This window comes from Gekko japonicus, unplaced genomic scaffold (assembly GCF_001447785.1).
Source record: "Gekko japonicus isolate JY-2015 unplaced genomic scaffold, Gekko_japonicus_V1.1 scaffold3730, whole genome shotgun sequence".
Taxonomy (NCBI): domain Eukaryota; kingdom Metazoa; phylum Chordata; class Lepidosauria; order Squamata; family Gekkonidae; genus Gekko; species Gekko japonicus.
In genome coordinates this window covers 77,504-92,137 of record NW_015175481.1, presented here as the reverse complement: position 1 = coordinate 92,137, position 14,634 = coordinate 77,504, and the positions used below count along the sequence as shown (strand labels likewise).

Below are 14,634 nucleotides of genomic sequence, written 5' to 3'. Positions count from 1 at the left end.
AACCCCAGGAACCCTCCCACTGTTCCCCCCCCCCCACAAGCTCCAAGAATACAGAGCATCACTTGCCCCAGACTAAGACTTCCTATAAGAACATAAGAGACGCCAGCATTGGATCAGGCCAATGGCCCATCCAGTCCAACACTCTGTGTCACACAGTGGCCAGAAATACCAGGGGCCGTCAGGAGGTCCAGCAGTGGGGCCAGAACTCCAGGAGCCCCTCCCACTGTGACACAGAGTGTTGGACTGGATGGGCCATTGGCCTGATCCAACATTGGCTTCTCTTATGTTAAGATCAATATTGTCTACTCCGACTGGCAGTGGCTGTCCAGGGATTCAGGCAGAGGTCATCTGCTACCAGATCCTTGTACATGGAAGTGCCGAAGTCTGGCAAGCAGAGCACATGCTCTGCAACCGAGTTATGACCTGTCCCCCGGCCAATCAGAAGACCAGCCTTGGAGCGCCTACAGAACGGCAAGAAAACGGGGCGAATCTAGCATTGAGTAGCCTTGCAAGGCGTTCCAGATGACCAGCGCTTCTGCCGCCAGACTCTAGAATTCTCGGTGTTTTAGTCTTGCGGGATTCTACTTGTGATGTTGGTCCAGGTCTTTAGAATATAAAGAACTTTTTCCCCATTCTTTTTTCTCCCTTCCAGATTCTGGGCAATATCTAAACTCTGGGGAAGGGATGTTTCGGAGACCTTCAGAAGGGCAGTCCCTGATTAGTTATTTATCAGAGCAGGATTTCGGCAGCTGTGCAGACTTGGAAAAGGTGAGCGTGGGAAGAGGTGGAAGGTAAAGTCCTGGACACATTCACACGGGCTCTTTACTAGCAGTTAAACTGCAGGGAACTGGCATGGGAGAAGATTCACCAAACACCTTGGGCATCCTGGGAATTTGGAATTTGACCATCATGCGCCGTTTCAGGAATGCTTTCAGCCTGAATTCTTCCTAGAGAGGCAGTTTGGTGTAGTGGTTAAGTGCGCGGACTCTAATCTGGGAGAACCAGGTTTGATTCCCCACTCCTCCACTTGCACCTGCTGGATGACCTTGGGCAAGCCATAGTTCTGGTCAGAGCTTTTCTCTCAAGGGCAGTTCTGGAAGGAGCTCTCTCAGCCCCACCTACCTCACAGGGCATCTGTTGTGGGGAGGAAAAGGGAAAGGAGTTGGTCAGCCGCTCTGAGACGAGTGAAGGGCGGGATATAAATCCAATCTCTTCTTCTTCTAAAGTAATGCTACACGTGTTATTTATTTATTTACATTATGTATAGACCTTCTTTTCCACTGAGGCTGAAGGCAGATTACAAAATATTAAAAAATCAGGCTGTGTAAGACATTGAATAAACAATGCATTAGGACTGTGCTGTGAGGAGGGGCTCAGTCCCCGGCATCTCCAGTTAAAAGGGCCAGGCAGGAGGTGGTGTGAAGGACCTCAGTCTGAGACCCTGGAGAGCTGTAAAGAGGGGCCGTGGCTCAGTGGAAGAGCCTCTGCCTGGCATGCAGAAGGTCCCAGGTTCAGTCCCCGGCATCTCCAGTTGAAAGGACCAGGGAGGAGGTGATGGGAAAGACCTCAGTCTGAGACCCTGGAGAGCTGTAAAGAGGGGCCGTGGCTCAGTGGAAGAGCCTCTGCCTGGCATGCAGAAGGTCCCAGGTTCAGTCCCCGGCATCTCCAGTTGAAAGGACCAGGGAGGAGGTGATGGGAAAGACCTCAGTCTGAGACCCTGGAGAGCTGTAAAGAGGGGCCGTGGCTCAGTGGAAGAGCCTCTGCCTGGCATGCAGAAGGTCCCAGGTTCAGTCCCCGGCATCTCCAGTTGAAAGGACCAGGGAGGAGGTGATGGGAAAGACCTCAGTCTGAGACCCTGGAGAGCTGTAAAGAGGGGCCGTGGCTCAGTGGAAGAGCCTCTGCCTGGCATGCAGAAGGTCCCAGGTTCAGTCCCCGGCATCTCCAGTTGAAAGGACCAGGGAGGAGGTGATGGGAAAGACCTCAGTCTGAGACCCTGGAGAGCTGTAAAGAGGGGCCGTGGCTCAGTGGAAGAGCCTCTGCCTGGCATGCAGAAGGTCCCAGGTTCAGTCCCCGGCATCTCCAGTTGAAAGGACCAGGGAGGAGGTGATGGGAAAGACCTCAGTCTGAGACCCTGGAGAGCTGTAAGGAGGGGCCGTGGCTCAGTGGCAGAGCCTCTGCTTGGCATGCAGAAGATCCCAGGTTCAATCCCCATCGTCTCCAGTTAAAATAATACAGTCATCATTTCATTTGTAATGTAGTGTTGGAGTTTTGTGGATACTGCTGACTGTCCCAAAGACAAATAAGTGTGTTCCAAGATCAAATCAAGGTTGAATTCTTCCTAGAAGCTACAGTGACTGAACTGAGGCTATTGTACTTTGGTCACATTGTGCGAAGACAAGACTCACTGAAGAATAAGTCTTATCAGTGCCTACTAGCCGTGGTGACTGAGGGGAACCTACACCCTCAGAGGTACTAATCCTCTGAATCCCAGAGCCAGGAGGCCTCGGCCTCCGTGCCCTGTGGTTGGCCCTCCAGAGGAACTGGTTGGCCACTGCGTGAGACAGGATGCTGGACTAGTTGGACCACTGGTCTGATCCAGCAGGGCTCTTCTTATATTCTAAACCATGGAAGGGCTTCTCAGATGATAGCCAGCACCTTGAATCGACCTCCCGTGACTGATCGGTATCCAGAGGGGTGACTACAGAATAGGTGTAACAGGCCCTAACCCGTTCCATCCACTAACCAAGCTTTGGCATTCTGTACCGGCAGGAATATCTGAGTTGACTTCGAAGAGAGACCCATGTAGAGCATATTACAATAGTGTAACCTCTGGGTTACTGTGGCATAGATTCATGTGGCTAGTCAAGGCAGGGAGCTATCCTCAGGGCTAGATGAAGATAGAAGAAACCATTATTATTATTATTATTATTATTATTATTATTATTATTATTATTATTATTATTTGGTAACTGCATTAACTTGCTTCTCCATAAATAACACTGGGTGCTGTATAACCCCATTGTTCTTTTTTTTTTTGCCGTCAAATCTCATTCCTGTCCGGCGCTAGCTTTGGTTGAGCTCAGCGCTTTCTAGGTGTGAGCAAACACACAGTCATACTGAAAGACTTCAATCATCTTTATTGAACTTCACATGCATTCAAAAGATCATTACTCGCGATCTAAGCTGATGGCTGGGTGGAAAAGTTACATCTTGTGCAATCATTTAGAGCGAGAGGTGTCAGTTATCAGACACAGTTAAATAAACAAAATATGGCAAGAGCGCTAATGTTAAAAACCCTTTGTGTTTGTGTGCTTTATAAAGTTCATATCTCCGTTACCTGGCATTACATTTTATGGCACACATGGCCCGGCCCAACAAGGTCTCATTTATGTCAGATCCGGCCCTCATAACAAATGAGTTTGACACCCCGGCTCTCGGCTGTGGAGTCCTGTGAGCAAACATTCTACTTTGTGAGCTGCTGGCACTAAAGTTGTGAGCGAGCAATTTGGCTGCTGCATAAGAGCTGTCGTTTTTGAGCTAAAACAGAAATGTCTGAGCCAGAAGCTAAACTGTGAGGTAGCTCACACTAACTCAGCTTAGAGGGAACACTGGTCAGAGGGAGACGCAGCGAGTCTGATCTAAGTTGTACGAGCCCCCATTTCCTGAGAGAAAGGCGGGCCTTTAGATTTCTTAAATAAACACATTGCAGTAGTCAGTAGGGGAGGGGATGCGTGTGTGACTTTTGTAAAATTGACAGAAAACCAGTAAAGATAAAAGCAAGGGCAATCCTCATGTTTTAAGCTCCCAGTCATAAAAGCTAGATGCTATTAAAATGGAAGAAGAAGAAGAAGAGATTGGATTTATACCCCGCCCTTCACTACCCAAAGGTGCCTCAGAGTGGCTGACAAACTCCTTTCCCTTCCCCTCCCCACAACAGACACCCTGTGAGGTAGGTGGGACTGAGAGAGCTCTTGACAGAAACTGCTCTCTTTCAAGAACAGCTGTGCCAGAGTTATGGCTTGCCCAAGGTCATCCAGCAGCTGCAAGTGGAGGAGTGGGGAATCAAACCCGGTTCTCCCAGATTAGCAGCCGCACACTTAACCACTACACCAAACTGGCTCTCGAGCAAAGACACCCCCAAAGGTGCAACATTGGTATGCCAACGTATGGGGTTATTTTATTTTAGGCAAAATTTCAGATAATGTTGCTAATCCAGATACTACTATTAGCCAATCTAAGCTAATGGAGAAATGGTTCCCCTTTATGGCAAAAAATAATCAACGGTGATAAACATGATGCCAGCATCTCATCTGTAAATTACTATTCAGTGTTAGCGCTGCATTAATAATAGCACTTCAGTATTCTTATTATAACCTGTAATAATTGTTAGATAGCAAGATCAAGATACTTCATAACGGTTTAATACGTTACCCCAAATAGTTTATTGTTTATTTGTTTATTGTTATTTGTTAATTGTTATTCCTATAGAAACATAATCTATTAATACCCTTTTTTTTGGCAAACCTATGTTAAATAAAATTAATTTTTTTTAAAAAAAAGCTAGATGCTTTTGAGAGGAAAAAATGAAGCCCAGCCAAGAAGCGGACTCCTGTGCAGGATAATTCTGTGGATGGGCGGAAGACGCAGGGCCACAGAGTCAGAATGTTGGACTAGGAGTCAGGAGACCTGGGTTCAGATCCTGACTCAGCCAGGCATTCGTTCTTTGAATGGTGAAGAGTAAATCAGCAGATCTGCCGCCTCTCCCCATTTGCCCTCCACCCAAACCCACCTCCTGTTTCTTTGGAAAACCGCCAGCACAAATAGCTCTTTCTGATCTCGTGCGAAACTTTGGCTTCTCCCCTTTCCCCTCCGCCCAGGAAAACGCCCACTTCAGCATCTCGGAGTCGCTCATTGCGGCCATCGAGCTGATGAAGTGCAACATGATGAACCGGCAGCTGGAAGAAGAGGCGGACGACAGCGACAAAGAGATCCAAGAACTGAAGCAGAAGATTCGCATCCGGAGACAGCAGATCAGGACACGGCAGCTCCACCCAGCTTACCAGGATGTCAGCTCCGACAGTGAGTAGCTCCTCCCAGCATGGTCTGGAAGAGGGCACGGGCCCGGCCTGCTTTTGTGCCCCTTAAACGACAGGTTATGGCTGCCAAGTCCCCCAGGGGGGTGGGGGTTGCGAAGGGCCCCCCAACCCCGCCAGTCCGGATCAGGCTGGCGGGGGGGAGCCCCGCCCCCAAAGTACCCGTTTCGGGCCGACGTGCCCGGCGCGATGACGTCACCTGGAAGGGACGTCATCACGTTGGGCACGTTGTCGGCCGATGCTCTAGCAATCAGCCTGGAAACTCTATATGTGCCATAGAGTTTCCAGGCTGATTGCTAGAGCGTCGGCCTGCAACATGCCCTACGTGATGACGTCCCTTCCGGACGACGTCATCGCACCGCACGCGAATCTCCCGGACCGGGACCAGTAAGTGACTTGGCAACCCTACGACAATTGCAGTGCCTCATCACTGGCATCAAGACAGTGAAGACTCCGAAGGGGAGGTTAGCCATCTGTCACATTTTTATTGTTTGTTTGTTTGTTTGAAGCATGGACGGCTTCAAAAGGGAATTAGATAGGCCTATGGAGCAGAGGTCCATCAGTGGCTATTAGCCACAAGGTATGGATAGGGGCTCTGGGGCAAGGGATGCTCTGTCTTCTTGGTGCTTTGGGGGGGGTCAACAGTGGGAGGGCTTCTAATGTCCTGGCCCCACTGGTGGACCTCCTGATGGTACCTGGTATTTCTGGCCACTGTGTGACACAGAGTGTTGGACTGGTTGGGCCTTTGGCCTGATCCAACATTGGCATCTCTTATGTTCTTATGTTATGTTCTATGTTCTTATCCCGCCCTCCCTGCCAAGGCAGGCTCAGGGCATAAGATATGTTAAAAAAACTAAATCACAGAATTTAAATAAAACCACGACAACATAGACTAAAAAATATCGTAAAGTGCTAGTACATTCATGATGGCAGCAATCTGTCCGCATCCAAGTAATCAACTACCGCCACAGGCTGGGTTTTCGTCAGGCTGTTGATTATTAAGTTGGTGTTGATATTGAGGCCGGGGCTCACTGTGTGATACAGAGTGTTGGACTGGATGGGCCTTTGGCCTGATCCAACATTGGCGTCTCTTATGTTCTTATGTTAATACTGAAAGGGCGGCGCCCTAATCGAAGGCCTGGCAGAAGAGCTCCGTTTCACAGGCCCTGCGGAACTGTTAAGAGGTCCCGCAGGGCCCTGATGTCAATCAGGAGCTCATTCCACCAGTGCGGGGCCGCCGCCGAGAAGGCCCTGGCCCTTGTCACAGCCAGCCTGGCTTCTTTAGGGCCTGGAAGGGCCAGGCGATTTGGGACCCCGATCTTAGTGCTCTCTGGGGAACATGTGGGGAAAGGTAAGCTGGCCCTTGACCATTTGTCCTTATCCAGAGGCTCTGTCCCTCGCTTTTTGTTTGTTTCATATGTTGTAATCCTGTTGGAGAGCGGACTGAGTTGACAGATCCTTTTGGAATAATCTCTAACCGTGCTCCGGTCAGACAGTTCTGGAAACGGGATCTGTCGGTAGGAAGGACTGAAAACTTTTGCACTTGTGTACAGATACCATTTTCCAGACCTTTGCCTCATTCTCACATTGTCCTCCCAGGTTTCATGGCAACAGACAGCGGGTCCCAGTTCAGCTCCCGAGACTCAACGCATCTGTCTGACTCGGGCTCCGCAGACGAGGTGGATGAGTATGAGCTCAAAGGTAAGATGGCCCGGCTGGAGAGTTCTGTGTCGGTTCCGGTCGGACCAGCGGTCAATCTAGCGTTGCCCGGTCTGAACGGCAGTAGCTCTTCAAGCATCCAAGCAGACAGATCCCTTTCCTAACGCTTGAAAAGCTTCCAACTGGAGACTCCAAGGGTTGGTTGAACGTGTGTCCCATCGTTGCTCTGTGGTCCTTCCCTGAACAGGGTTCAACGTGCCGTCCTGGCGGCAGGAGAGTGGTCTTCTCATATCTATGGTTTCAGATGGGTAGCTGTGTTGGTCTGCAGTAGGAGAGCTAGATTCAAGTCCAGTAACACCTTAGAGACCAACAACTTTTCCATGGTAATGATCTTCCAAGCGGGCCCATAACTAGGGTGGGGCTACTGGGGTTCCGCCCCCTTCCTTAAAGAGCCAGCACCCTTCCTTAAAGGGCTCCCGCTTCTTCCCAAAAGCATTTAAAGGCATCCTTTAAATGCTTTTGAGAAGAAGTGGGGGGTGGCATGTGCCCCTCTCTCTCCCATCTTGCAAGATTTAAGAAGAGATTGGATTTATACCCCGCCCTTCACTTGGAGTCACAGAGCGGCTTACAATCTCCTTTCCCTTCCCCTCCCCGTAACAGACACCCAGGAAGAGGAGGAAGAGGATATTGGATTTATACCCTGCCCTTCACTACCCAGAGGAGGAGTCTCAGAGCGACTTACAGACTCCTTTCCCTTCCCCTCCCCACAACAGACACCCTGTGAGGTGGGTGGGGCTGAGAGAGCTCTGACAGAAACTGCTCTTTTTTTTCAAGAACAGCTCTGCCAGAAGTGTGGCTTGCCCAAGGTCATCCAGCAGCTGCATGTGTTGGCGTGGGGAATCAAACCCGGTTCTCCCAGATTAGAGTCCGCGCACTTAACCCCTGCACCAAACTGGCTGTCACACCAAAGGGCCCTCCAGCTGATCGGCGGGCCACATGCTCCCTGCTGATCAGCTGAAGGGGTCATTAAATCTTTCCAGGAGGGGAAGGAGAGGGGCGCGTGCCAATCCCCCATTCCTTACGGCAAATAATGGCAGCCCCACCAGAAAAGAAATTTGCCCCACAAGCCACAAAACCCTGGCTACGGGCCTGCTTCCAAGAGTCAAAGCTCCGGGAAAGGGAGCCCTGACTCCGGAAAGATTATACCCCCCAAAATCTTGTTGGTTTCTAAGGTGCTACTGAACTCGAATCCCGTGTCGAATCCCAGAAGGGGCATCTTCCCAGAACTGGCGAGGTCTTTTGCAGAGCGATTGCAAATATTGCTGCATTGCCTGGCGAAGTTGATGCTTTTGTTAGGCACTGGTTCTTTCAGCGAGGACAGCGGCATCAGCTTTGGAAGCCCGAATCACAACAGACAGGGGTCATTTCCTGCGGGAGCGCACAGGAGCGGCGCTCCGGCAGTAAAGAGCCCAGGGGGCGGGCACATGCAACAAACCCCGCCCCCTGCTCCCAGCAGCCCTCAGTCAGAGCAAGAAGCAGCCAAGTAAGTTGCGGAGCTCCCCCTGGCCCAAAACACTTCAGTGGCACCTTTAAGACCGAGTTTTATTCAGGTACAAGCTCTCCCTCCTCTGCGAGGACAGATCTGCACGTTCCCCCCTCCCAATAGCTAGCAATCCAAAACAGTCCACTGGAGCCTGAGCGGTGGGTGTTGCCTTCTGACACACTTCCGGTGATGTCAGGAGGTGTGGCATATGGAAATGTTATGCTAATGAGTTGTGCTAATGAGCTCCTGTACCTCTTTTTCTACGAAATGACCCCTGACGACAGAGGAGGGGATCTGCCTGTGACAATTTCTTCATTGTGTGAGCTTGGCCGTCTGAATTAAAGGGCTCGCCTTGCATGGCAAAAGCGCCTTTTAAAAGGAAGGGCAGGACACTTTCCCTTTTTTGAAAAGTAATAAGGAGGAACTGCAGAGAGACTGGCCCGCACCAAGCCAGGAAAGTCGCCCGATGTCTGGAAACGTGAACTGGAAATGATAGTTTGGTGTCGTGGTTAGGAGTGCGGACTCTAATCTGGGAGAACCGGGTTTGGGCCCCCACTCCTCCACATACAGCTGCTGGTGGGACCTTGGGTCAGTCACACGTTCCCTCAGAGCTGCTCTCTCAAGAAGTTTGGTGTGAGAGCCAGTTTGGCGTCGTGGTTAAGTGTGCGGACTCTGATCTGGGAGAACCAGGTTTGATTCCCCACTCCTCCACTTGCACCTGGCTGGATGACCTTGGGCAAGCCGTAGTTCTGATAAGAGCTGTTCTCTCAAGGGCAGTTCCTGTCAGAGCTCTCTCAGCCCCGCCTACCTCAAGGGGTTTCTACTGTGGGGAGGGGAAGGGAAAGGAGGATTGTAAGCCACTTCGAGGCTCCTTTGGGTAGTGAAGGGCGGGGTATAAATCCAGTCTCCTCTTCTTCTTCTGTTGGGTCCGGTTTTCTCCCGGTGTGAACAAGCAGGAGACCTGCTCTGGTGGAGTATATGCCATTTCTTCTTCTTCTCTCCCACCCCCTTGGGCTGCTTTCACACGCACAAGAACAGAAGAGGGAACATGCCTAGTAGCAGAGCATCTGTGTGCATTCCCACTGTTGGGTTTTGGGAGTGCATCGCAAGCACTCTAGAAGTCCCCCGGTGCAGGGGTTAGGGGTTTCCGTGACTGTTTCATTGAGCCCCAGAAAATTGCTGGGGCCGGCTCATTGTCTGTGAAGTTACAAAATGTACATGTTCCATGCTTTTCTCCTGCCTTGTCTACCCACCCTGTTTCCTTTTTTCACCTTCAGGAGGTTCTGTCGTAGGTTTCAGTGCTCCCTCTAAGCCGTGGAGTCTCGTGAGCAAAAATTCTCCTGTGTGAGCTACTGGCATTCAAACTGGGAGCGAGCCATTTGGCTACGGCATGAATCAGTTTGCTCTGGAGCTGTCCTTCCTTGAGCGAAGACCAAAAAAAAAAAAAAAGTGAGCCAGAGGCTAAAAGACTGAGCTAGCTCACACTGACTCAGCTTAGCCCCCTGCTCCCAGCAGCCCTCAGTCGGGCCACGAGGAGCAAGAAACAGCCAGGTAAGCTGCAGAGCCCCCCCCCGGCCCGCCTTCAGGTACAAGCTCTCCCTCCTCTGTGAGTTAGCAATCCAAAACAGTCCAGTGGCACCTTTAAGGCCAAGTTTTATTCAGGTACAAGCTCTCCCTCCTCTGTGAGGGCAGATCTGCACGTTCTCCCCCCCAATAGCTAGCAATCCAAAACAGTCCAGTGGAGCCTGAGCAGTGGGTATTGCCTTCTGACACACTTCCGGTGATGTTAGGGGTGTGTGGCATATGCAAATAAGTTATGCTAATGAGCTCCTGCACCTCTTTTTCTACGAAATGACCCCTGGCAGGGACTCTCAAAAGTTTATACCACACCACAAATTTTGTTACTGTGCAAGGAGTTGCACGGGACCTGGAAGGAATCTATTTTAATTCATTATAGTACGGCACTGTTTATAGTATAGCCAGGAGAGCCTAAATTTGTCTGGCAGAATAAAGTTCTAGCTCTTTTAGCATTATGCACCACAAGATGGTGAGCTGGACTTATTTGTGGGGTGGGGGCTGAGAGAGCTCTGAAAAAGCTGTGACTGACCCAAGGCCACCCAGCTGGCTCCATACGGAGGGATGCGGAATCAAACCCGGTTCCCCAGATTAGAATGCGTCGGTGTTAACCACTGCCCCATGCTGGCTGTCTACCCGGAAGGAAAGTGGTAGGGATGCAAGACTGTGCTTAGAATATGGTGTAGTGAGGCATTAGGGGGTGCAGATCTTTAAAGTAGAGAGGTCTTGTGAACCTTCTGTTTTCAGAGGTTCATCAGAACCTTATCAGGATTCCCCTGTGAGAGAGTGGTAGTGGAGGGCAAACTTCCCTTTAAACTGACCTCGTCCACCGCAACGAATCTTTACCTGCTATGGGCAGCCAGAGGGGAGCATTGGCATTGGTCTGGGGCACTCCCTTGGGACCTGCAGAGTGACAGTGAGGCCCTGACTTGGGTGGGCCGGGATAGCCCGGATCTCTTAAGCTAAGCAGGGTCGACCCTGGTCAGGGCTTGGATGGGAGACTCCCATAAGGAAGTGCAGGGTCTCCACCCAGAGGCAGCCAATAGCAAACTGCCTCTGAAGGTCTCCTGCCTTGGAAACCGTCTGGGGTCACCATAAATCGACTGTAACCTGACGGCAAGTTCCAACCCCTAGCAGGCCTGGACGGTGCCTTCGAGAACATATCCCAGAATCCCCAGCAGATTGTAGAGATGTTTGCTCAAGGCAGAAAACTTGAAAACCTCTGTCCTGGTTAGAGATGTAAAAATTCCGGAAATTTTGAAGCTCGGGAAGAAAAAACCCAGGGTTTTTCCCAGTTTTTTTTCGGGGGAAACGGAAATTTTTGGGAAAATTGAAAAAAAAAAACGGGGGGAAAAAGCTGTGTTTTTCTGAATTCTTCCGTTTTTTTCCGGGCCTTCACATCTCTAGTCCTGATGGAGAAGCCCCTTTGCCTTTGGGCCTCTCTCTTGTCCTCCCCCCCTAGAGATGTGAAGGCCTGGAAAAAACCCAGAAAAATAAAAAAAGTTTTTTCTGTTTTTTTCCTGAAGCCTTTTTTGTTTTTTTCTGAAAAATTGGAAAAATTGAAAAAAGAAAAGAAATTAATTATGGAACGTTTTATTTTAACATGATGAATAACATATTTTAAGGCAAGGTGTTCAAATATTTTCCAAATCATTTCTAAAAAATATGTATGGCATCAGATTGATCTAATTTCTGTGCACTGAGGACAAAGCAAGTCCTAGGTTACAAACTGAACTCTCCAATGCAAGAACAAGATGCACTTCTTCCTTTTGGAGGTGCTATTGTCACAAGAAAAGAAAAAGGTTTCAGTTTTGTTTATGCATGTGGGTGGGTATTCTGTTTGTAATAATTGTTTGGATACACTGTATTTTTAATATGCTAGTTGTGATAATTTCATGCCAAGTAGAAATGTCCATAGTCACATTTTATGTTCCTAAAGTAACAGAATGACTTTCAGTCTGGAAAAGAAAAAAGAAGTGCTAATGTAGCCTTTTTTCCAGTTTTTCCGAAAATTTCCATTTTCCCCCAGAAAAAAAACGGGGGAAAACCAGATTTTCCCCCTGAGCTTCAAAATGTCCGGAAATTTTACATCACTATCCCCCCTCCCCTTCTTATGCTCACCCTCCCTCCCTTCCGTCCTTTTTTTCTGCTGACATGCGATATTTTGTCATCACCATATCATGCAGATGGTAACGATGGATCTAACCTGATTCAAATGTCCAAGAACGGCCTGTCCGTCTCAATGGCTTCCTTGTTTTCAGGTAGTAACCTCACTCCTGAGCTTGTCAATGTGCGTGTCGGTCAGTCTGTGCGTCAGTTGGGTAGATCTCACCTGGGATATCCCACCTGTTAGCTAAGTGTTTCCCTGTAGCGCTCACACGTTCCCGAATCCTTTGCTTGCTTTTCCTTTAATCAAGGTAACTGCAGACAACCCTGCGGGGCTAAAAAAGTTTGAAATGATCTTTGCGGAGGCCGCGGTGGCTCAAGTGGTTAAGACGCTGAACTGCAGACTGGAAGGTCGGCAGTTCGAGACCCGAGTGCCGCATGACGGAGTGAGCTCCCGTCTCTGGCCCCAGCTCCTGCCAACCAAGCAGTTCGAAAGCAAGAAATTGGAAGTAAATAAATAGGTACTGCTTCAGTGGGAAGGTAACAGCGTTCTGTGCGCCTCGGCATTCACATGACCACGGAGAAGTCTTCGGACAGGGCTGACTCTTCGGCTTGGAAACGGAGGTGAGCACCACATCCCTAGAGTCGGATTCGACTGGCTTTCGAGCAAGGGAAACCTTTACCTTTACCTTTAACGACACTGCAAATGCATAACACTTTTAAGTCAGGAGCAGACACAGATAATCGTGGCTTCGTTGGGCAAACTTGCAGTACCAAACAAAAGCTCACTGCTTCTCATGGTGTCTGGAGTTTGATTGCTTTCCAGTTCTTTATGTATATATGTATTTGGTTATTCATAGTCCGCCTTTTTCGCTGAGACGCAAGGTGGATTACAGAGGCTAAGTCAAGGACAACCAACAGGAATGGGTCGTCCAATGTACAGTGCAATACAGCTGGGACTGCCGAAATCTGAAAACAGACAGAAATCTCCCAACAGCATTGAAACAAAAGCATGAGCTTTTAAACATGACGCCTTAAATGGTGTAGAAACTACCTAGTTTCAGGTTCCTTAGTCAGGTCATACTACACAGGGCTTCATAAGAAGATCACTGTTTATTAGTGAATCCAGTACTAAAGAACGCGTGTACAGCTTGTGTCAGGAATGGCCGTTAATGCAAAGGCCTCTAACTTATAGTAAACTCAAACATCCCCCCTGGAAGCATAAGCATAAGCCCCCTGCTTCTCCTTGCATGAAGTCTTCCAAAAAGGGGGACAGCCTTCTTGTATGGATGCAGCTAACATTCATAACATGCATAATGTGGTAAGAAAACCTTTGAAGCCAAGTTATATTAGTAATACGGTATAATTTTTATACTTATGAATTATGTCTTTTAAATAATCTTTTGTAGGACTGGCAAAAAGCATCCATACAAGAGGGCTGTCCCTCCTTTTTGGAAGACTTCATGCAAGGAGAAGCGGGCTTATAATTCTAGAAACGTCCGTTGGGGCTTGACTTTTAAAACACTGATGCAAAATTGTCTGGTAGTTAGTGATCTGTATGTATTGAATGTTATTGCTTATTGAATGTAATGGATACTTATACCTGACTAGGATGAAATAATGATACACTATGCACTTTACTGAATGATGACCATGAATAGAACACGTTAGTTTATATATATAGCAGTGTATATTTATTTTTTACTAGATTCTCCTAACACTGCAGCTCGGGCTGCTTCAGCCTCCAGGTGGGGCCTGGAGATCTCCCCCTTTTACAACTGACCTCCAGCCGACAAAAGATCAGCTCCCCTGGAGAAATCGGCTGCTTTGGAGGGTGGACTCTATGGCATTGTACCATGCTGAGGCCACTCCCCAAACCCCGCCCTCTCCCGACTCCACCCCCCAAAGTCTCCAGGTATTTTCCAACCCAGACCTGGCAACCCTATCTAGGAGGCACCATCCTGGTCAAGAAATCAAAAGTTCCTCACTGGGCATCTGCTGTGATTTGATTTATTTGATTTATTAATCGCTCAATCCTGCAGAGCTGCTGGCTCTGAGCGATTTACAGTTACACATATTCCCATGGGACTAACAATGATTCGTAGGGGTAAAAGAGGACAACATATAAATCTTTTTAAAGTCGCACACGTTTGCAGCCGACGGGGATTTTGTTCAGCTGTAGGCTCAGACGTGTTCCAGACGGCATTCACTCGGCTTGGCTTGATGGTGTCAGCTTTTTCCAGGACTGCTTTGAGTCGCAGCGCCACACTGCCACCGCCTGGCTGGATCAGCCCATCGCAGGCTTCATGATGCCGAGCAGATCTTTCCAGGCTTCCGAGCTGGACATTCCGTTTCGCCGGCTAACACCTCCCCCCACGGGGTTTTTTTTAGTGTGCCCACCCTCTCTGAGGAGTGGTACCCATTTTATCTACTCGCCGAAGCTTTCGAACCGCTGGGTGGACGGCGAGCTGGGGACAAGGCTGGTAGCTCACATCAGCGCGGGCTAGAACTGACAGCAGTTCTGTTCAGTTCAGATGTTACTGTAACCAGAGGATAAATCCTCTGTGCCACCGCTCCCCATTTCGGCTTGTATCATTAATGGTGGGCCCACCCAGCCCCTCCGTGCCTCCCCTACCCAGCAGATCAGGTCAACCTCCA

At 49.2% G+C, this 14,634-nt stretch overlaps 1 protein-coding gene across 1 annotated transcript in view; it reads left to right on the top strand.

The window, feature by feature from the left end:
• The window catches only part of RUBCN (RUN domain and cysteine-rich domain containing, Beclin 1-interacting protein), a gene marked incomplete at both ends in the record, with an annotated part of 50,334 nt that overhangs the window by 17,618 nt on the left and 18,082 nt on the right, over nt 1-14,634 (top strand). The window contains 4 exons of the mRNA XM_015425971.1: nt 653-768; nt 4,878-5,079; nt 6,693-6,794; nt 12,057-12,186. Coding sequence (XP_015281457.1) covers nt 653-768; nt 4,878-5,079; nt 6,693-6,794; nt 12,057-12,186 — 550 coding nt within the window. The remainder of the gene's footprint in view (nt 1-652; nt 769-4,877; nt 5,080-6,692; nt 6,795-12,056; nt 12,187-14,634) is intronic.